Source organism: Sarcophilus harrisii, chromosome 2, assembly GCF_902635505.1.
Source record: "Sarcophilus harrisii chromosome 2, mSarHar1.11, whole genome shotgun sequence".
NCBI lineage: Eukaryota > Metazoa > Chordata > Mammalia > Dasyuromorphia > Dasyuridae > Sarcophilus > Sarcophilus harrisii.
Genome location: NC_045427.1, coordinates 43,693,822 through 43,715,323, shown reverse-complemented (window position 1 = coordinate 43,715,323; position 21,502 = coordinate 43,693,822). Strand labels below are relative to the sequence as shown.

The 21,502-nt window shown below is 40.3% G+C and overlaps 1 protein-coding gene across 3 annotated transcripts in view; it reads left to right on the top strand.

Annotated features, from left to right (window-relative positions):
- Nucleotides 1–21,502, top strand: part of WWP2 (WW domain containing E3 ubiquitin protein ligase 2) — a 122,128-nt gene that overhangs the window by 6,914 nt on the left and 93,712 nt on the right. The window contains exons 2-4 of one of the 3 annotated variants that reach the window (XM_031950075.1): nucleotides 9,047–9,131; nucleotides 11,281–11,428; nucleotides 11,731–11,852. In XM_031950075.1, the coding sequence (XP_031805935.1) occupies nucleotides 9,062–9,131; nucleotides 11,281–11,428; nucleotides 11,731–11,852 (340 nt within the window). In that variant the 5' untranslated portion in view covers nucleotides 9,047–9,061. The remainder of the gene's footprint in view (nucleotides 1–9,046; nucleotides 9,132–11,280; nucleotides 11,429–11,730; nucleotides 11,853–21,502) is intronic. The other 2 variants (XM_031950074.1, XM_031950076.1) reach the window with 2 other exon arrangements.

Below are 21,502 nucleotides of genomic sequence, written 5' to 3'. Positions count from 1 at the left end.
ATGCTCTCTGCTTGGCTTTGAGCTAATTTTTTACCCAGTATTTCTTTTTTATTTTATTTTTTACCCAGATTTCACTAATCTTTCATTCACACACACACACACACACACACACACACACACACACACACCTCTCTGGTGATACAAACATAAAATAAGAGGCAAGTAAAATATAGTGTAGGACAGCTTGATATCTTGGAAAGAACACCTGGCCTGGTAACATCATGCTGGCACAGACTCTTAAAATAGCTTTGTGACCCTGAACAAGCCACTTAACTCCTGGGCTTCATTTTTCACACACACACACACGTGCACACACACATACATGTATATATGTACACATATGTATATAAGTGTGTATTAGAGTTAAGAACATTGATACTACCTCCTGGGGTTGCTATAAGGAAAGACTTGTAAACCATAATTATAAAGTACTATATGAATGTGAACTGTTATCATCATTAATAACAATAATTAGTAATAAAGAGCTGTTGACACAGTGGATAGAGCTCTGGGCTTGGCATCAGGAAGACTTTGAGTGCAAGTGTGACTTTAGACACTTACTAGCTGTGTAATTCTGGCCATGTCATTTAACCTATCTTAGTATTAGTTTCCTCATCTGTAAAATACAGATATTTCTTGGGCCTATCTCTCAGGGTTCTTGTGAGGATGAAATGAGATGATATTTGTCAAGAACTTGGCACAGTGCCTGGCACTTAAAAGGCATTACATTATTGCTCATTCCCTTCCTTCTCCATTATTAACAACCACAAATGACGATGACTATTTTCCTTTTGGAAAGTTTGAGAATCAAGCCATTTAAAAATAAACACCATGAAAAAATAAACCTTTAAAAATTACAATAACCTTTAATGGTCCTATTTCTTTATAGTTAAGAATGTTAAGAAATGAAAAGTCCAGCAAGTCAGTTACTTACTGTCAGCTTGGAGAAACTGAATTTTTAGGATTAATTTCTTTCTTCTTTTTTTTTTTTTAAGTTTCTTTATTATTATTATTATTATTATAGCTTTTTATTTACAAAACATATGCATGGGTAATTTTTCAACATTGACCCTTTCAAAGCCTTCTGCTCCAATTTTTCCCCTCCTTTCCTCCACCCCCTGCCCTAGATGTCAGATAGTTCAATACATGTTAAATATGTTAAAGTACATGTTAAATCCAATATATGTATACACATTTATACAGTTATCTTGGTGCACAAGGAAAATCGGATCTAGAAAAAGACCTGAGAAGGAAAACAAAAATGCAAGCAAACAATAACAGAAAGAGTGGAAGTGCTATATTGTGGTCCACACTCATTTCCTATAGTTCTCTCTCTGGGTGTAGCTGTTTCTCTTCTTTACTGAACAATTGGAACTAGTTTAAATCATCTCATTGTTGAAGAGAGCTACATTAGGATTAATTTCTTAAGAAAAATGATAGTGCTGCTTTGATGTTTAGATAGATGTGGGAGCCCTATTGAAGTTGAGCTACCAGAGATGTTTCCCTGATACTTAGAAGGCTTCCAATTTCAGTCACATGGGATCAGTAGAATCATACCTTTCTGAAAACAGTGGCCTTTAGTTTGGGTTTAATGTGGATAGTGGTTTCTTATTAAAATCCAGCAGAGACATCATCCTTTAGGCTGAGTTGAATAGAAGACTTCCTGTGGGAAAAATGTCAGTTCCAAAGGAAGTTATGTGTTGTTGTCTCAGTCTCTGATAAAGCTTTGCTTCTGAGGACAGTGTTGTGGTTGGCGTGACCTCACTATGCTTTATAAGTAAGTTTTTTCATTTCAGAAGATATATGATTTAATCAATATAATCCTTTGTCCATTCAACCTCAACTTCTCTCCTCCTACCCTTTACCCCGACACCTTAATGGCTAGCCTTCTTGAATTGCTGTGATAAGGGAAAAAAAATACCACTTTGTGACCAATCTTCTGATTATTGGCTTCTTAAAACTTAGCTTAGTGTGGTCTTTGGACTACAGCCCTACAGTCCATTGGTAGTGCCATGCTGAAAGGCTTTCTAGGCTGTAGGCCTGCTCAAATTTGCCTTTGAATATTTAGGGTCTCTCCCTGCTAGAAAGAAAGCATCTGAACAGATTTTTAGTGGAACCTGTGTTTCACAAAGGGTTAGAACAATCTCAATTTTTCCATTAAATCTTTTTCATTTATTCATTTCACCTGGTTTGGGAAAAATACCTTGGTCCTTATGGATTCAAGATGGCGATGGACTCCTTTCCAATTAAAGTCTTGTCTGCAGTTCAAGATTTACAAGGTGTTTTTTGCATAATGAACTCTGAAATATTGCTGAATTTTCTTTCTCTGTCCTGATTCCTCCTTCTCTAATACTAAAGAGAATTCTTGCTGACAGGATAATTTCATAGAATTGGGTTGGCTTTTTTTTCCTCCCAAAAAAGGGGGACCTGAACAAACTCTTTCATTGAACTTGAGTTTAGAGCTATCCAAAAGTGTAGCAGCCTGCCTCAATGCTTTTTCCTAGAGCTTTTCAAGAGAAGGCTGAATAATCACTTGCTGTCTTATTTATTGTATGTTCATGGCACTTATTCATTGATTGATTGATTGTAAAAGGTTATTCTTGATTTGGTATAGACTAGCAAACTTCCCCCCCTCAAATTCTCTTTTCCACTTGGAGATCCTATAAGATTTTCTGACTTGCAGGGGAACTGGGATCAAATGTTATTTTTTCTAAAAATGATAATTAATAACCTCATCATGTTTATCTCTTTTAAGATTAAGATTGTTTTTACATATGCAGAACCAGCATGATTACATTTTAAAAGGTTTTCTCCCTCTCATTTTGGGCTAATGCAAAAGATTACTTCCAGATAATTTGAAAGGGCCAGGGGGTAAACATCATTCAGCTGTTAGGTTATTATCAGGGAAAAGATTGAAATGAAAATATCCACAGTGGAAAAGTTACTTGTATAGGTGAGTCACAACCACCATGTTTTGCCATTTTTTCCTGGTAAGGGGGGTTGTTTCACAGTCTTGTTATGGGAGGACAGTTATGTTGCCTCAGTTTGAATGGTGTGATTTTTATAGGAGTCGTGTGCCTTCTAGTCCCATCCTTCTTTGTAATGTGTGTCCCAAGCAGAAAAAATCTAAGTCAGAAAATTGGTGTTGACAGCTTTATACCATTTCCTTTCTTCTGACTGTCCTGATTCTGGGCTTTACCCCGAGATTGGAAAATGTTATAAATAAAATCACCTAATGAGTCTGAACAAGCCCGCAATGGCAGAATCAGTGTTTGGAAGAATATTTACCTGTCACCTGTCCTAAAGACATGTATTTGTGATCTGAAGCTTAACAGAACACAGGCAAACTTGGTGTTTCAGCTGTCAGTCAGCAAGCATTTATTAAATGCTTATTATGTGCTGGTCAGTGAGCTAAATGCTGGGGATACAAGGAAAGGCAAAAATACAATCCCTGCCTTCTAGCACCTGATATTTTAACCAGGGAAACAACATGCAGATAAAAATGGATGTATAAGATACAGAGTTATACAGGGTAATCTCAGAGGGCGGAGCTAGCAGTTTGGAGGGCAGGTAAGGACCTATTGTAGGAAGTTGGCTTTGAGTTGAGTCTTGAAAGAAACTGGGGAAATTGGAATTCTGAGGTGAGGAGGGAGAGCATTCTAGGAATGGCAGACAGCCATCAGTTAGCAAGCAAATTGTTAAGCACTCACTATATGTCAGGCACTGTGCTAAATGCCATCGCTAAAATGAAAGTTAGAAATGCATCCTTATCTTCAAGAGTTCACATGATGGATGGGACAACGTGCAAAAGACTATTCATATACAAGATATATATGGTGTAAATGGAGGGTTATCTCGGAGGAAAAGTCCTAGCAGTGGAGATACAAAAGGTATCTCACATGGCCCTCTTTGTGACATTGCTGCCACCCTTGTGTATCATCTCAAGTGTGAGCTATTGCAGCAGCTATGGCAGGTTGATGATCTTGTCATGAGGCTCGCCCCACTCTAGTCTGTTCTGCAGCAGTCAAAGTGAGGTCTGACTACTCAGTAAGCTCCAATGACTCCTTATCACCTCCAGGATCCAATTTTACATTCTGTTCTTTTATCCTCAAAACTCTTTTACAGCCAGCCCCTTTCCCACCTCACTCCTCTCTACTTTTCCTGTATTCTTATACCTTATTCCCAGACCCTTCCTCCTCCTTCTCCTTGCCTCCCTCCCTCCCAACCTAGTGACTTTGGCCTCCTCATTGTTCCTAAAACAAAAAACTCCATGTTGCAGTTCTCGGTATTTTTATTATCTCCCATGTCTGGAATGCTCTCTCTCTCCCCCCCTTCATCTCTACCTCCTGACTTCTTGATTTCTTCTATTTCCCAGCTAAAATCCCATCTGCAGAAAGTCTTTCCCAGACTCACTTAATTCTAATGCCTTCCCTCTGTTGATTATTTCCAATTTATCCTTTACATTCTTTGTTCACAGTTCTTTGCATGTCTTCTTATTTAAGTGAGAGCTCTTTGAAAGCAGGGACCTAATCCTTAATCTTTCACTTAGTGCTTGGTACATAGTAGGTGCTTATTAAATGTTTACCTACTGAGTTGAGTCTTGAGGGAAGCTGTGGAAACCAGGAAGTCAAGATAAGAAGAGGGAGCTAGAGAAATGAAGTTAGCAGAGAGAGTGTCATACTTCAGGAACAGTAAGAAGGCCAGGCTGGATTTTTGAATGTGTTTGGGGGAATAGAGTATAAGAAGATTGTTAGGGTAAGAACCGGATGAGAGAGCCAGTGGAGTCTGTTGGGGATGATCAGACCTCTGCTTTAGGAACGAGAAATTGTGTGGAGAGACTTGAGTCAGAGAGAGCAAGCAGCACACTGGAGCAGCAGGTCAGGAGAGGAGTGATGAGAGCCACATGGCTGGAGAGAATGGGTCATAGAGCAAAGGTGCCATGAAGGGAGAAAGGACAAGATCTTACAACAGACGGGATGGAGAGCTAAGTGGGGGTAGGGTCAAGGTTTTTCTGGAGGTTGCCAACCTGGGTAACTGGGAGAATGGAGGTATCCTTGATGGTAATAGGGAAGCTTGGAAAAAGAGGTTTTTGGGGAAAAGATAAGGAATTCTGTTTTGGACATGTTGAGTTTGAATTGTTTATAGGACATCCAATTTGAAATATCTTACAGGTTGTTAGAGATGCATGTCTGTGGCTCAGGAAAGAGATATAGGTATCTTTCTCTCTATACATACTGGATATAGCATGCATAGCAATGATCTTTGGATCAAGGGAGCCCATGACAGGTGAGAGAGCCTAAAGGGACAAAAGAAGGTCCAGGGCAAAGCTTAGGAGGATAAAGATACAGGGACAGGGTGCTGTATGTGGGAGGCTTGAGAAGGAATGCACAGATCTGGAATATTCTCCATGACGAGGACGTAAGTGAATGTATAGATTGCATTTATCTACGTCACCTCCACCCAAAGCCCCTTCTGATGCCTCCCTAGTGCAAGAGTGGCTCTGGGTTCTTCCAGGCTATTTCAAGTAGAACATCAGCTCAAGTACCTCTTCCCAAGCTGACAGAGTTGTGTTTGTGGAGTGAGGGCAGACCCAAATATCTGCTGTCCAAGGACCAGTTTAATTAAATGTATAGAGGTGTGTCATTGGGAGACTGGCTGCTAGGTGATGCAGTGGATAAGAGAGCTAGTCTTGGAGTCAGGAATACGCAAGTTCAAATTTGGCTTCAGACACTTTGTGGCTATGTGGCCCTAGGCAGGTTTGCTTAACTCAGTTTCCTCATCTGTAAAATGGAAATAATAATAGTACTGATCTTGGAGGGTTATCATGAGGATCAAATGAGATAATAATTATAAAGTGCTTAGCACAATTCCTGCCACGTAGTAACCACTATATAAAACTTAGCTATCATTATTATTGTTTTATTATTATTATTATTATTAGCTTGTTAGTCATATAATCTTATGAAAACACTCATTTACCCAAGCAGGCAGGAGCTGGGCTCTGCCCTGGGAGAGTGTTAAATCCAAAGATGAAGTGCAGAATTTTGTCCTTTCTAATTGGTATCAGTCTAATTGATTCTCTTTTTGGACTGGAATATAAATCAATTCTGGGTCACCTTGTTATGGAAAGGAGGAAGGAGGGAGTGGGATGGAAGGGTGGGGGGTGCTGGTAGCTAAAGAGCCAGGAAAACATAGGGGCCAAGCCTATCTGTAGCCACACTGTCTATGATCTCGGAAGAGCTATTTAATCTCTGAGCTCTCAAAGACTAAAAATTGTAAAATTTATGAAATATCATACAGAACATATGCTAGGTTGTCTTGGTAGGGGAAGTTTACGTGGAGAGGATTTCATTACACCAATGAAATCTAAGATCTGTCCCCCCAAAAAGTATGGAATTAGTCATAGCTCTGTGGTTAGAAGCAATTCTTTTACTGTCTATGAGCTTCAGGTTTTCCATCTGGAAATTGGGGAAAGCACTTCCTTTATAGGGTTGTTCTGAAGATCAACAATGTGATTGACTTAAAGTTCCTTATAAATGACAGTCAGGGGCATTGCACTCACCATGGTCACCAAAGGTCAAGTTTTCTGCCCTGTCACCTTCAGGAAATAACAAAAGATGAGTGTTTGATTTCTGTGGGGATTTAAGAAGTAGTTACTGAGGCTAAAATGCCTGCATCTTTCTCTCATAGAGAGCTTAAGTGTGGGGTGAACAAGTAAGTTTGCACTTCTGGAAACTGCCTCTAATGAGTTATATAGAGCCCAGTTTCTTTTAAAAAAATATTTAAAATAGCTTTTTATTTTTCCAAACACATACAAAGATAGTTTTCAACATTCATCCCTGCAAAATCTTGTGTTCCCTACTTCCCTTCCTCCCTTTTCCCTTAGGCAGTTTATGCATATATATATATATATATAGGTTTAACCATTATAGGTTAAACATGTGCAAATCTTCTAAACATATTTCCATATTTTTTATGCTGTGCAAGAAAAATCGGGTCAAAAGGAGAAAAAAATGAAAAGGAAAATAAAAAAATCTAGCAAATACCCTCCCCCCCCCCCTAAAAAAAGGTGAAAGTACTATGCTTTGATTCACATTCATTCTCTGTAGTTTTTTCTCTGTATGTGGATAGTTATTTCCATCACAAGTCTGTTGAAATTGTAAGACCCAGCTTCTTAAACTGGTTTGTGACCCCAAATGTGGTCTTGTAATTGAATTATGGAGTTTATGAAATGAAGGCAGACCCAAATATCTTTTTGGATATTGTAACCAAATAGGTCACAAAATTATGATTTATTTTTAGTAAATGTTTAATTTGTATACCTATTTTATATACCTATTTGCCTGGAGTCACATAAAAATTTTAATGTGAAAAGGGATCTTGAATGGAAATGGTTTTGAATGGGAAAAGTTTTAAGAAGCAAGTAAAGGAGCCAACCCAGTGGTTATTACATTTGCAGCTTTGAAGGGTTTTGGGAGAATTTACCACAGTGCTATTATGACTCCTGAAGCCTTGTGGGATATGGTTATGGTAATATTTGACTAACTCATTTCAGCCTCCAGGTTTCAAAACAGACCTTTTGTCTACTTTAGAAACTGTGTGTTTTTGTTCTGTATGATATTTCATAAATCACTACTACTCTGTGGTTGGATTAGAAGCAAAAAGTTCTCTGTATGTGGGTCCTGAAAAAATGGAACTGACCCAGGAGATCACAGTGGCTTAGTTTGTATCAATAATGAACTCTTCTTCCAAGGCTATTTCTAGAGAGTAGAACATGTTGCAGTACTAAAGGTGGGAACAGTATTCGTTGGGTGAAGTGCAGGAATAGGAACCATGTTGTAAACCTGAATGACTGTTCAGAGCAGACGGGAGAAAGATCATGTACAGATGAAACCCCAGGAACCAATGAGGTGATGACTAGATGCCACAGTGGCTTTGGACTAATGCTGATGGCAGCACATTGATTTCATCAAAGGGTTGCGACTGACTCAGGAAGAGCCAGGAGCATGTAGCCCATCTCCTGCCCCAGGGGAGGGCAGAAGGAGATGTGTACTTTTGGACTGACCAGTGTGTGGCTCGACTATGTTATATGTTATAGGGATTATGTTTTTCTCTTAGTATTTATGTATGTGAGGTGCTTGAGGGGAAGGAGAGGAGGTAGTGATAAAAGGGGGATCATTGAAACTGTTTTTCAAAATGCATAAAAGGGAGCTGGAAAAAGTTCATAAGGAAACGCAGACAATTGTCAACCTCAAAAAGAAATGGATTTCTGAGGATTTAGAAAACAATCAAATTTTTTATGTTGTATTTTGTTAAAATTTCCCAATTACATTTTAATCTGGTTTGGGCTGTACTGGGCAGTTTGTTAGCAGCACCTCTATCAACTTCATATAATCAATTCTATATTTTTATTCCTTTTATGTAGAAATGTTGTTAGCAGGTTTTGTTGTTGTTTGTTAAATTCAGAATAAAAAATAAAAAGAAAGGATCATAATGGCTGACATCTTCCCATCTGGGTCTTCTGTCTTGGGCTTTCTGAATTGGCATTTCCCAAAGCTCCTCTTTTCCTCCTGGACACAGCATGGTGGGGTGACCAGACCCCTGCATTTAGGGCACGAGACCATAGTTTCTTATCCCCCTTTGCCTCTTATCTCTTGTCTGACTCTGGGCATGTCCTTTCCTCTCAGGATCTCTATTTCCTCATCTTCACAGTCAGGGAGTAAAGCTACAGGATTGCTAGGGTCCTTTTGAACTCTAAAATCCTCCAGTATCTTGGAGGAATTGGTGATTTGACATTATCAAGCCATATTTCATATGATCTCTGGCTGTTCCAGATCTCCACTTTTCTTTCCTGGGTACTTTTGTAGAGGTTGCCCAAGTCTGAGCAGTTCTAAAATCCTCCAAGTCCATAGTAATTTATAGTAATCACCGGGTGACCCAGTTATTGGGTCATTTTGCCACTAATGACCTTGAGTTCTGTCTCGAGTATGTTTCCTCTTTTCTCAGACGAACCCTCTCTAAAGCTTATTGATCTGTTGTCTTACAGTTTCATGGTGATGATATGGCATCTGCTAGCTCCAGCAGGGCAGGGGTGGGCCTACCTTTCGAGAAGTCTCAGCTTACTTTGAAAGGTGAGTGAAACTTGTGTTTGTCTTGTTGAGGGCCAGTGACCTACAGCAGCAAGGAGAATCTTTGGTGAAGAGACATTAAGGCATTGTCCTGGGCAGAGAAAACCAGCCTCTTTGAGCTTAGCCCACTGTTGGACAGTCCCAGTGTGTTGGTTAGAACTGTGGAGAGGAGGCTGCATTTTCCCTAAGTGGGCACCCCTTCTTGTACTGTTGTCCTTTTTAGCACCCCTAGATCTTCCCTCGAAAAGTCCCAGAAGAAGGTAGGAAGGTTAGTTTCTTGACATGGGAGCAGGCCCAGCTCTGGGGCCACATCTATAGAATGATGGAAACAATATTTAGGGGTTGATCTTAGGCCTCTCAACGGGATCATTCCTGGACAAAACTGTATTATGGTCTGCCAGCTTTATTGTTAGTGCCCCAGAGTTCTATTCTGTAGCAGCTTTTGAGAGGACTTGGGTCAGCGGGGAATATGGAGGATTGTCTCCACCAATGACTTCATCCTTTCCTTCTTTCTCCCCGAGTGCCCAAAGCCAGGAATAAAGGAGACTTTGGTGTGTGCTAGATCATAATGTTATATCCCTCTAGTAGCATCTTGTGAGCTGCTATTTTTTTTTTAATGGGACTACAAAGTCCTTAAAAGAGCAGGGGCTTTTTTCACTTTGAGCTTTTTGTCCCCTGTGTATAGCCCAGAACCTGTTCTGTAGTCATTTTTAGGACATTCAAGATTTCACAGTTTTTAGTGTTTGCTTCCTTTAGAGCAAGATGCTCTGACAAGACGACTCCCATGTACATATCACAACTCACAGTAAACATTTAATAAATGCTCATGGATATTGGTTCCTGAAGGTCGCCCCCATGTTGACTCTTAGCATCCTGCATTCTGTGGTAGTTTGATGACATTAGAAATAGAAATCAATATTATTGGAGAATCGGTGTGCTCATCTCAGGTAATTTTTGTTCTGATAGTGAGACTTGCTTTGGGTATTGATTTATTGTCTTTTTGGAACACATTTAAGTACTTCTTTTATCCAGCCCTTTGGCCTTTTTTGAAGTGGGGGAGTGGTGTAAAGAGCACTAAAATGTCTCTTACAATAAACTGACTGTGTGACCTTGGGCAAAAATCCCTTCCCACTTGAAGCCTGTTTCCCCATTGGTAACGTGAACCCAATTCTAATTCTAAGTTACTTATCTGACAAGGTTGGCGTGAGGATATTGTAAAATGTTTCATTAGCTGAAAAGTACCATCTAATTGAGAACTGCTCTCCTTAAAAGTGCTTTGTGGTGGAAAGACATTATTTCAGACTTAGCTGTAGTCACCCATCCATCCCTTCTGGGTGCTGAAAGTCCCCACTACCACTAGGTGGTGCCCATATCCCTCATTTGGGCCCCTCTCCCTTTTCTCCAGCACCTTGTCACTCTGGAAGCCAAGCTTGCCTCTGTCTTGCTCTTGGGCTTTTCTTTTTTCTCCACTTCACTGACCTCTTGTGAGTTTCTAAAAGTAGGCAGATTTAGAAAGCAAACTTGTAATCAAGAAGCATTTATTTATTAGCACATGCTGTGTAAATTTGGTTCTCTGGGGGACACTACCTTTTTGATGATGGGATAGCAGCCTTAGCCGTGTCTTGAGGCAATGGAATCTCGCCATATATCCGCCTTTGAGATCTCAGTGAGAGGAGGGGATTGTAAAATCTTCACAAAGACGAGGCTTTCTTTGTTAACACATATGCTGAGAACAGAGTGATATAGAAAATGTTTCTGTTTCCTGCACAAGGATAATACCCCCAAATCCTGGAGTGTTTTTAAAAAGATCCATATAGAGAGGCTACAGAGATAGAAAAGCCTCTAACTGTGAACCTGACGAGCCATGTTAGGAAGAAGTATATTTGCCATCATGGGTTGGAGAGAGAGTGCCAGGCATGCCCTCTGATTTGTGGGTACTTAGAAGACATAGAGGGGGATCCTATTATTGTCACTCAGAGTTATTATCGCTTTGATTGTTGATGGCTCAGCTAAGATATTTGTTTAGCTTTGTGTTCTATGAAATCTTAGTCTCTTACAATTGAGTGAGCTCCAGAGATCTGCCATGGAGGGGTGTGAAGGAACCCTGAGACCTGGCTTTGAGGACTCCCCTTGTCTCTCTTTTTCTGCACAGTGGTGTCAGCAAAGCCCAAGGTGCACAGTCGCCAGCCTCGCATTAACTCCTTTGTGGAGGTGGCAGTGGATGGGCTCCCCAGCGAGACCAAGAAGACTGGGAAACGGATCGGGAGTTCTGAGCTACTCTGGAATGAGATCATCATCTTGTAAGAGAACTTTTTTCCTCTTGAAATAGTAGTATGGGAAGAGAAAGGAGGCCTCATGGTGAGCCTAATGTGGCCGGTCTCTCACATCCCTTTTCTTCATTCTGCACTCCTCTATCAGTGTCAAAAAGTGTTTGGGACCAGCCAGAAAATTTCAGGGTCATCTTTGTGAGTGACAGGAATTCTGTTTGTACCCTCGAGGCTTTTTCTCAGAGTTGTAACACTACTTTGGGTTCCTCCTGAGTTGTAGGAATAGCTTATCTGCTCGGTGTGTGAGTGGGATAAAGTAGATATTTGTTTTTCAGGAATGTCACAGCCCAGAGCCACCTAGATCTGAAGGTTTGGAGCTGCCACACCTTGAGAAATGAGTTGCTGGGCACTGCTTCTGTCAATCTCTCCAATGTGCTGAAGAACAACGGGGGGAAAAGTAAGTATGATGAAGGAATGATGGAGGTGCTTTGGATGCAAAACATTATGGGGAGTCACTAAGGCGTATTCATACTGTCAGCCTTCAGCTTTTGTAAGCCAAATTTCCCAAGCGTCATGGACAACTAAACCCTGTGGTTAAACTGTTACCAGCAGCAAGCAGCACCAGGACTCTGTTTTCCTTTGATGATCCATCTAGGGCTTTTGGAAGGGAAGGAGTATGATTGTCTGCCACGGCAGTATTCAGGCCCTTCCCAGTAGAGCCTTTGGAAGAGGGAGGCGATTGATAACTTGCTCCTGCTGTGGACACACCCTTTCCCTGTTTACTTTAGTGGTAGAAGAGGTATGTGATGTATGGGGAAAAATAGCCCCAAACTTTCCTTTCTCAGTTATTCCCTTTTTATTTTTAGTCTCAGGATAGAACAAGGCAGCACTGCATGTGGTGAGGCTGTGCACACAGTAGGCATTCAGTAAATCTTTGTCAGGCAGTCACTTGTTTATGATGTGCCTTAATTAGCCAAGGTGCTTCCGCCTGCCTGGAAACACAAATGGCTATTTATTGCTCTTCCTGGTCGGTGACCTGGCCCACAGCTGTGGCATTTTGGCCCCATCCCATAAAGGATTCTATTCAGAGCACAACCATAGGTTGCTGTAAGCCACAGCTAGAACAATGCCAGTCTCTCCTCATGTTGGCCCTTCAGAAGTTATTTTCTATACATGGGACTAAGCTTGAAAGATATAATATGGTATGGAGATTACTACGAAGAAAAAAGAGTTTACTTGGTTATCTCTTCCCTTCTCTGAGTGGGCCACTGTGTGAACTCCAGAGTCTCCTTCATTCTGATCTTCCCTGACAAATGCAGGAATGGAACTTTGTCCTCGGTGGCCTCGGGGACTGTATGATGTTGGAGCTATACCTGCTCTTAGGGCTACAGAAAAATTCCCGAGGCTCTTCTTCATTGGGGCCCTCTGAACATTTGGGAAACCCCATCCTGCCCTTTTAAAGCTGAGGATTAAGGAAACAACAAGATGACCTTTAGGAAGCTCTCTGGGGGAGAAATATTTGTTGGCTGGGCTTCTCACTATATAATAGTTAGTACCCAGCACACAGTTAGCACTTAAATGTTTTTCAATTGATCGATTGAAAATATTCCTACTATACTTTGGCTGCAGTAAGAGGCCTCCTTTTTCTTTGTGTGGTTTTTCTGGGCGAGCTTCTTGTCTCCCTGGCATGCACGTAATGCTTGTTTGTTTGGAGAATTGGCTTTGCCACAGGAACAAGTAAATCCACTGTGGGCAAGGTTGGTAACATGTAGGATGCCTACCTCAGGAAGAGCACACAGGCGGCTAGTTCTTAATTGGCTCTTTTTTGGCTTTTTAACACTTCTCTGTCACTTTTCAAGCATTGTTTTCCCTTTTTGTTTTTGAAATTTTCATTGATGTCTCTAGGTTTCATATTGCCTTTATTTCTGATTATATTATTGCTGTCTCCCTTCGTATAGTACTAGACTTGGAGTCCAGAAAGCCCGAATTCAAATATGGCCTCAGTTACTATCTGGTGACTGGGCAAATCACTTCATCTTTCTTTGAGTTTCCTCATCTGTAAACAGGGGAATAAAATAGCACCTGCTTGCCGATCCTGTTGTGAGGATCAAATGAGATATTTAGAAATCACTAAACACTAAGCACAGTGCCACACACAATAGATGACTAATAAGTGCTTATTCCCTTCTATTTCTCTATCTTTTACAGTAGAGAACAAAAGAAGAAAAGCAAAAAAAAAAAAAAATAATAATAAATCAACAAAACTAGATAAATCATTATCAGAATAAGGTGGTATATACAGCCCTTGGAATCCATCTCTGCAGAGGATGGAGGGAAGGACAGACTTGATTGTAATTACAAAATGTTCTTTAAAAAAAGTTTATGGATACCTTTTGGTTTTTATCATCTACATCTCCCACCGTATCACTTTCTTAACTTACCTCCAAAGAGTAACCATTTTTTAATAAATAAGAAAAAAGAGGAAGGAGAAAAATGTTCAGCAATATTAATCTATTGAAAATTCTGATGTTATACATAGGGGTCCCCCACTCTGCAAAAAATTGGGTGAAAGGATGGGCTTGTCTTACATTGAAAGTCAAGCTTCCTACCCATGTATATATCCTGTAAATAAAAGGCTATTAAATTTAAAAAAAAAAAAAAATTAAAAAAAAAAAAAAAAGTCAAGCTTCCTATAATCTCACAGCATTCACTTTCTGTTGTTTTGTTATTAATCTTTCCATTTACATTGTCATTGTGTCTCCTGTTTTCCTGGTTCTGATCACTTCACTTTCTATCAGTCTTTTAAGAGATCTTCCCAATTTTTTTTCTTCTTCATGGTCATCATTTTTTAAAGTGCCATCATATTCCATGCATGTACCCACAATTTGTGTAGTCATTTCCCCTATCAATGGATATCTCCCCCTTTCCCCCAGTTCCTTGCTATTGTAAGTGCTTTCTTTCTCTCTCTCTCCCTCCCTCCCTCCCTCCCGCTTTCTTCCTTTCTTCTTTCCCTTCCTTCCTTCCTTCTTTCTCGCTCTTTCTTTCTTTCTTTCTCTCTTTCTCTCTTTTTCTTCCTTCCTTTCTCTCTTTTTCTTCCTTCCTTCCTTCCTTCCTTCCTTCCTTCCTTCCTTCCTTCCTTCCTTCCTTCCTTCCTTCCTTCCTTCCTTTCTCTTCCTTCCTTTCTCTTCCTTCCTTTTTCTTCCTTCCTCCTTCCTTCCTTCCTTCCTTCCTTCCTTCCTTCCTCCTCCCTCCTCCTTCCCTCCCTCCCTCCCTCCCTCCCTCCTTCCTTCCTTCCTTCCTTCCTTCCTTCCTTCCTTCCTTCCTTCCTTCCTTCCTTCCTCCCTCCCTCCCTCCCTCCCTCCCTCCCTTCCTTCCTTCTCTCTCTCTCTCTCTCTCTCTCTCTCTCTTCTTTCTTTTCTTTTTTTTTGGTGAGATATTTGGGTTAAGTGACTTGACCAGAGTCACATAGTACGGGTCAAATGTCTGAGATTGGATTTGAATTCAGGTCCTTCTGACTGTCCACTGTGCCACCTAACTGCCCCAAAAGTACTCTCTTGAGCATTTTGAAGTATATGGGATCTTTCTTTCTGATTCTAACATCCTTGACTTTTAGCAGAGTGAATCTCTGGGTCTGAGGATATGGATATTACAGGAATTTTATTTCTATAATTCCAGGTTGCTTTCAGGAATTGTACCGACTCCTTTACTGAAAGCAGTTCATGGTCAGCGCCACCACTGTCATTTTCCCTATCTACCTTTTAGCAAGCCAGAAGAACAGGAATTGTCAATCTGAAACCCATTGCTGGCTATCTGGCTTTTGCCGTAGGGTGTTGAATGGGTGGCTAGGTTTGGTAGTGGGGTGTACCAAACTAGAATATGATGGAAACTGTACCTTAATTAGACAGGGTGTTACTGCCCACTTAGAAAAACAACCTTATGGATATTTACTGCTGTTTGTGGTCTGTGGTGTGGTCCATAGCTGTGGGTTTTCTGACTCCATAAAGCCGCCTATTCAGAGCAGAGATCTATGCAGCGATTGTAAGTCAAATAGAGGCCTGCTTCTGTCTCTCCTGATGCCTGCCATCCTGGAAACATGGGAGGGGTAGCATTTTAGAGAGAAGCATTTAGGGGCCTCCTGTCTTGAAAGAAGGTAAATAGCAGCCCTTGCTTAAACAGGAGATTGCATTGATCAGCTCCATGTTGGGTTAGACAGGAGATTTTGGGGGAAAATGTCACAAATAATAACTGGCTTTCTAGAATGCTTTAAAGTTGTCAAAATACTTTACATACATGATCTTACATGATCCTTACAAAAACCCTGTTAGATAAGTATAAAGGTTATTATACCCATTTTACAGATGAGGAAACAGGCTGAGAGAGGATAAGTGACTTTCATACAGCTAGTAATTGTTGGAGTTAGATTTTGAATTCAGGTTGGCCTTAGTTCTAGTCCACTGTTTTATCCACAGATTTTCCTCATCTGCCTTAAAAAAGGATATCAGTTTTTCTGTCATGATCTCTGTTCCCCATGTGGATTTTCTCTGCTGGAAATGTAGTGAGTATTATAAGCAGTGACACACAATTGAGCTGCTGTTAGTGTTTTTGGATCACATTGTGTTAAGAAATTCTTTAAGTAAATGGACCAATTCGTCCAAAGTTGATTTTCTGAAGTAGGATCTGGGTGATGGCAGTTTGCCATTTTTACCTGTAGTTTTGCAGCTCCACAAGACACAGTTGGATCCTTTCATTAGTCTTTCTATTGATGAAAGATGGTTGGAAAAGTCGACTGTTTATGCTTACTTTTTTCTTGTTGAGGTTCTCACAAGAAAAAACTATTGGATTTTTCCTTGGCAGAGGAAATGGTGATGGAGAGCTTTCTTAATGTCTTAGAAGTACACAGTGGCCAGTAGCTACTGCTTTTATGCTGGGACATCTCCCCTGTCTCTGCCTTCAATGGGATTTGATGCTAAGCTCTGGTTTGCAGATGGAGGCTACTTCCTGGGGTCTTTTCTGCACAGGAACAGCTCTGAGTGTGAGAAATGAGTATTTGATGTTGAGTTCTTTCTGCGCTAATGGCAGGTAGGTCTGAGAGCAACTTGCTTTTTTAAATGTGGTCTCCCCATAATAAAAACAATAACGATAAGTAGCTCCCATTTCTGTATCACTGTATGCTTTGTGAAATGCACATCTTATACAGGAAGGAGGGCTGTACACATGTTATCAATACATCATTTTGCAGATGAGAAAACTGAGATTCTTTGAGGTTAAGTTGACTTGTCCATAACCTAGGGGTTAATAACTTGTGAGATAGGATTTGGAGGTGGCCACAGAGAGCTTTATCTGCTTTGTTAGTTGCCATGTGATGTTTGGCCTGTGTCTTACTTTCTCTTTATGTTGCTTGTTCTGTCTCTTTCTGATTCTAGCTATCCATTTCCCAGTAAGAAGAAAAGGTTCATTTGTACATATTTATAAGCAGAGTTGGATTCTTTGATCATGTTCTAAGTATTAAGACCAGATTGCAAATCATGAGCTGTATCATGTCTGCCCACTCTTTTTTGTGCTCCAGACAGGAAGGCCATGAACATTGTAAATCTTTTTCTTCTTGATACATTCTGTTTTGACAACATAGAAACTCCCCAGCAAATACCCTACCTCACTGAGCTACATCCCTGAAGATGAGTCAGGTTCACCATGTAAAAATTTGGTTGTGATGGATGCGATGTGTCTCCTTGCAGTTGAAAACAGCGAGGGAGAATGTGTATCTCAGCTTGGACCCTATAGTCACCATATATATATATATATATATATTTTTTTTTTTTTTGTATTGAACCCTCCTTTTGCTGCTTCTTAATATCTCTTTATGTTGTCATCAGCATTCTGTTTGTTGTCTGTGTACCCTTCATCAGTTCATATAATTCTTCTCATGTTTCTCTGAATTTTTCATTGTTGTCATTCATTTTTTGGTTTTTTGGTCCAAACCTATGATTTTGTTCCTGCAGGGGTCCCTGGAAATTCCTTCTACTGATGCAGGTCAAGAGCTTGTCTATAACTTTTCATTTCAGAGAATCGTGTTGGACCCTTAAAATTTAAGTGACTTGACTCGCTAGAATAACAGAGCTGCTCAGTAACTGTCAGAGGCCAGGCTCAAACCCAACTCTTCTGAGTTTTTTAAAACCAGCATTCAATCTATTAAACCCGTATTGCCTTTCTTCCTTTTCAGGATGGTAATTTTGCATTGTACTCAATGTGATAATTCAGTTATTCCTCCACTGCTACCCCAAATGTACTCTAATTTTCCTATTTAATATAAATTAAACTTTTAATCCTTTAAACCTTTGAAATGGGAGAAGAAACAGACAGAAAGGAGATCAAACTCTCTTTTCTGTGTCTAAGCTGTAGCCATTTTATTTACTATTGCTCCAGCTTGGTTGAGGAGGGGAAAATCAGTCGTCATGAATTTATTTAACACCTCCACTGTGCCAGGCACTCGGGCATGGATAAAGGGGAGACTGTGTCTATAGCTACTGGAGCAGATAGGAAGATTTGGTTTAAAAGTGACTTTACAGTACTTCTGTGTGTTATATCTGGGCCTGAGGAGCTCATAACCAAGAGCAGAAACTGCTAAATCAATTTCTGAAGGACTCCATAACCAGCCTGTTATATTTAGAACTCTGGAAACTACTGAGATGCTGTTGTCTCAACCCTGGGATATCCCTAAAGCAGTAGCACAGCCACTCATGGCTCAGGAAGGGGGAGGCAGCTTTGGAAGAATGAGGAGCAACTCTCTGGGACCATCCCTAGCCTTGGGACCAGGGATGTGGGAGCTTGCTTGTGTTGTCGGCCCCTTGATGCAGCCTTAGATGGATTGTGTGCTGAATCAGACCACTGGAGCCTGCCAGCCCACAGCCTCCAAATGAAAGCCTCTGTTTTATTGCACTCCGATCGGGTTGCAGTTACATCAGCGGCTACTGTTTCTTGATTGGCACCAGATGCCAAGGTTGTTGTTTTTTTTTTAACAGCCTCTGAAAAGCGCCTTGTGTGTTTGCTTTGCATCCTCCTGCACCTCAGGCATACATGCCCAAGCCAGAACCTCAAGGAATTCTTTAAGAAGCCAACAGCAACCCCACCCCCTTCCCCCAACCTCCTGAAAGCTGCAGTTGGACCCATTTCGTGACTTGGTGTCAGAGAAGGAGAGCTGTTTGAAAGAAAAGGTTCTTTTAGTCATGAATCTTAAAAAGCAAACACATAGGCCCCTGAAATGAATGTTAAAACAAGCCTGCTTTCTATATCTCAAGCCCTAAGCTTGCCTTGTAAAATTTCACATTCAGAAAGAGGAAGAAAAAGGCCTGGACTAAAAGTCTTCTTCTCCCCTATTCTTGGCCCCTTTTGCATAGTCTGGGATTCACTTCAGTGTTTAAAGTGATTTGTAAGTGCATCAGTTTTGGAATGGGCATAATGACCACCAGAATGATTCAATTAAACCACATGGAACGTACAGGCAAATGTCCCTGATGCTGTCCCTGAAGTAGGGAATGATTCTTTAACTAAAAACATAAGCTGTGGTTGAGGATCATCTTCCTTTTCCTTTCTGCAAAAGGTTCGAGGTTAACAGGGTTTCACCCACAATTCCTTGTCCCCTCCCTCTCTCTTCAGGCCCTTCCATGTTTTAACTTATGAAATAGAGGTTTTTCTCAGAATGAACATTTTTCCAGCTTTTGAGTGGGGTTTTGTTTGAGAGAATTTTTTGATCCTTGCATACAGAACAAAAGGGCTTTTGAAAAATCAAGAAGTCTGGAAAGTGGCAAAGATATCCAGTGAATTTTTTCCTAGCTGGAATTGTTCAGGAAAGAAATAGAAGGGCCCACCCCCCTTATTCCCTCCACCCCCATTTGATTTAATATTGGGGAAGAATCCACAGATTGAAAGGAATCTTATGTCATTAATTTTTTGTTGTGATGGATGTGATGTGTCTCCTTGCAGTTGGAAACAGCGAAGGAGAATGCCTATCTCAGCTTTTTTCTACATATGAGAAAACAGACAGAGTGGTTAAAGTTAGGATCCTGTTGATTATAGCAGTCCCAGAATTGCCTTCACTTTTCCTTTCAACACTGTACCATAGAACCAGGCTTCTACCCCTCACTTGGCCAGTAATATATCTGAAAAGGCATTTCAGCAGTTTGTTGCAAAACTTTTATTTTCTAAAGGGCATTGAACGATGACCTGGCCTCAAACTAGAACCAATGATAGGAGAATGAGGCTGTTCCCTTCCCCTGCTAGAAACAAAAATGAAAACCTGAACTTTTAGTTATGGTGTCCAATCTGAATCAGTCCTTTGTAACAACGACCGGCTCCTACTGTTTATTGCAGCCTGGTTAGTTTCTCTGTAGGTGACTGTGGCTACTTGGAGAGCAGGAGGCTAACCATTAGGTTTACTCAATCATAAGGTTCATTCATGCTTCTGTTTTTCTTTTTCCCACTGTCTACCAAGATAATTTGAGTATCCCCTTTGGCCTGGTCTTCGAGAAGGGAAGAGAGAGCTATTGAGTGAGGGGAGGGGATAATCATTACAGTCATCTGTGTGTTTCTGTAGCCCTACTAATTGCTGAGGGGCAGAATCTCCTTCCCCTTTTCCCTATGGAGGAGCTTCTTACAGCCTAGGTAGCCAAGCAGAAGTCTCTCCAACAGCAGGCCACCCAGAACCCTGCATCTTATCCTGCTTGGAATTCTGACCATTTTTTCTTCTTACTAGGACTCTTTTGCACTTGGTTGAGGATGATGAAAATGAATTGGATACTTGCTGAAATGATTGCCCTTACAGTATTTGTTTAGTTTCATTTTACCAGTATGACACAATTTGTCCTTTTTATTTTTGGCTTTTACCGAAGGTGCTAGGATTATTTTGGGACACATAGATCTTTTTCCCTGTCTATAATTTATCTTAGAATATCATTCATGGGTGCAGGACTGATGCAGGTGGAAATCTGCTGTAGCAACTTGGGAGTCCTAGAGAATTACCTGTGCCCTTGAGAGGTTAAATGACTTGTGCTGAGTCACAAAGCCCATTTAAGGTAGAGATTTTTAGTTTGTTTTGTTAATGTAAACATCAGTTTTTAGTTACTAAAAGCAGGTTTTGACTCAGCTGATATATGGTAGGCATAAACATCCCCATCAAAGTCTATGACTCCCCTTTGTTAAGCACATAGATAGTTTAGGAGAATAGGGGCTCAAGCTTAGCATTTCTTGCTAAGACCAACTAGCCCATCCATGAAGTTCTTATGCTGGATGTCCTTTCTCCCCTTTCTGGGGCTTTCATGAGGCTTCTTTTAGACAAACCATCAGTTTTGGTGATTTGCAGATTGGTTTTTGTTTTTTTGATAATCAGGAAAGATGACTCATTCTTCCCATCTATCTTTTAACTCTTCATAGTTATTTTTCATACATAATAATCTAATACATTCATGTAATTTAATTTGTTCAACCATTTTCTAAACAATGGACACCCAGTTTGTCCTCCTTTTTTATTTTTGACTGTTACAGAAGGTGCTGTAATTATTTGGGACACATAGATCTTTTTCCCTGTCTATGATTTCCTTAGGATATCACTCCCAAATTGGGATCACTGGATAAAAGAGTATCAGTATTTCTGTAAATATTTTGGGTGTAATTTCCCTGTTTCCAAGAAAATTATACTCATTCACAACTCCACTGACAAAATATTGGCATGCTTATTTTTTCAGTAATTCCATCAGCAATGAATCTTATCTCTTTGTCAGTTTGATAAGTATAAGATAGTGTTTCAGAGTTTTAATGTGAATTTCTCTGAAATTTAGTTTCATTCCTCTTTTTTAGTGCCTTTTTATAATTTTTTTTTTTTTTTTTGAGAACCAACTTGTTTCTTATCTATTGGGTGATGGAATTTCTTATAAATTTGTGTCAATTCCTTATAGGATTTTGAAGGCAGACTTTTATCAGAAGTGCTAATTGTAAAGATTTTTATGATGTTTATGATGATGGTTTTGGCATCATGCAGCACAAAAGGAGAGTGGGTTGGTGAAGTTTCCTAAGGGCCAGGAAATAAAGAATCTGTTAAAATTGGGCCCGATTCTA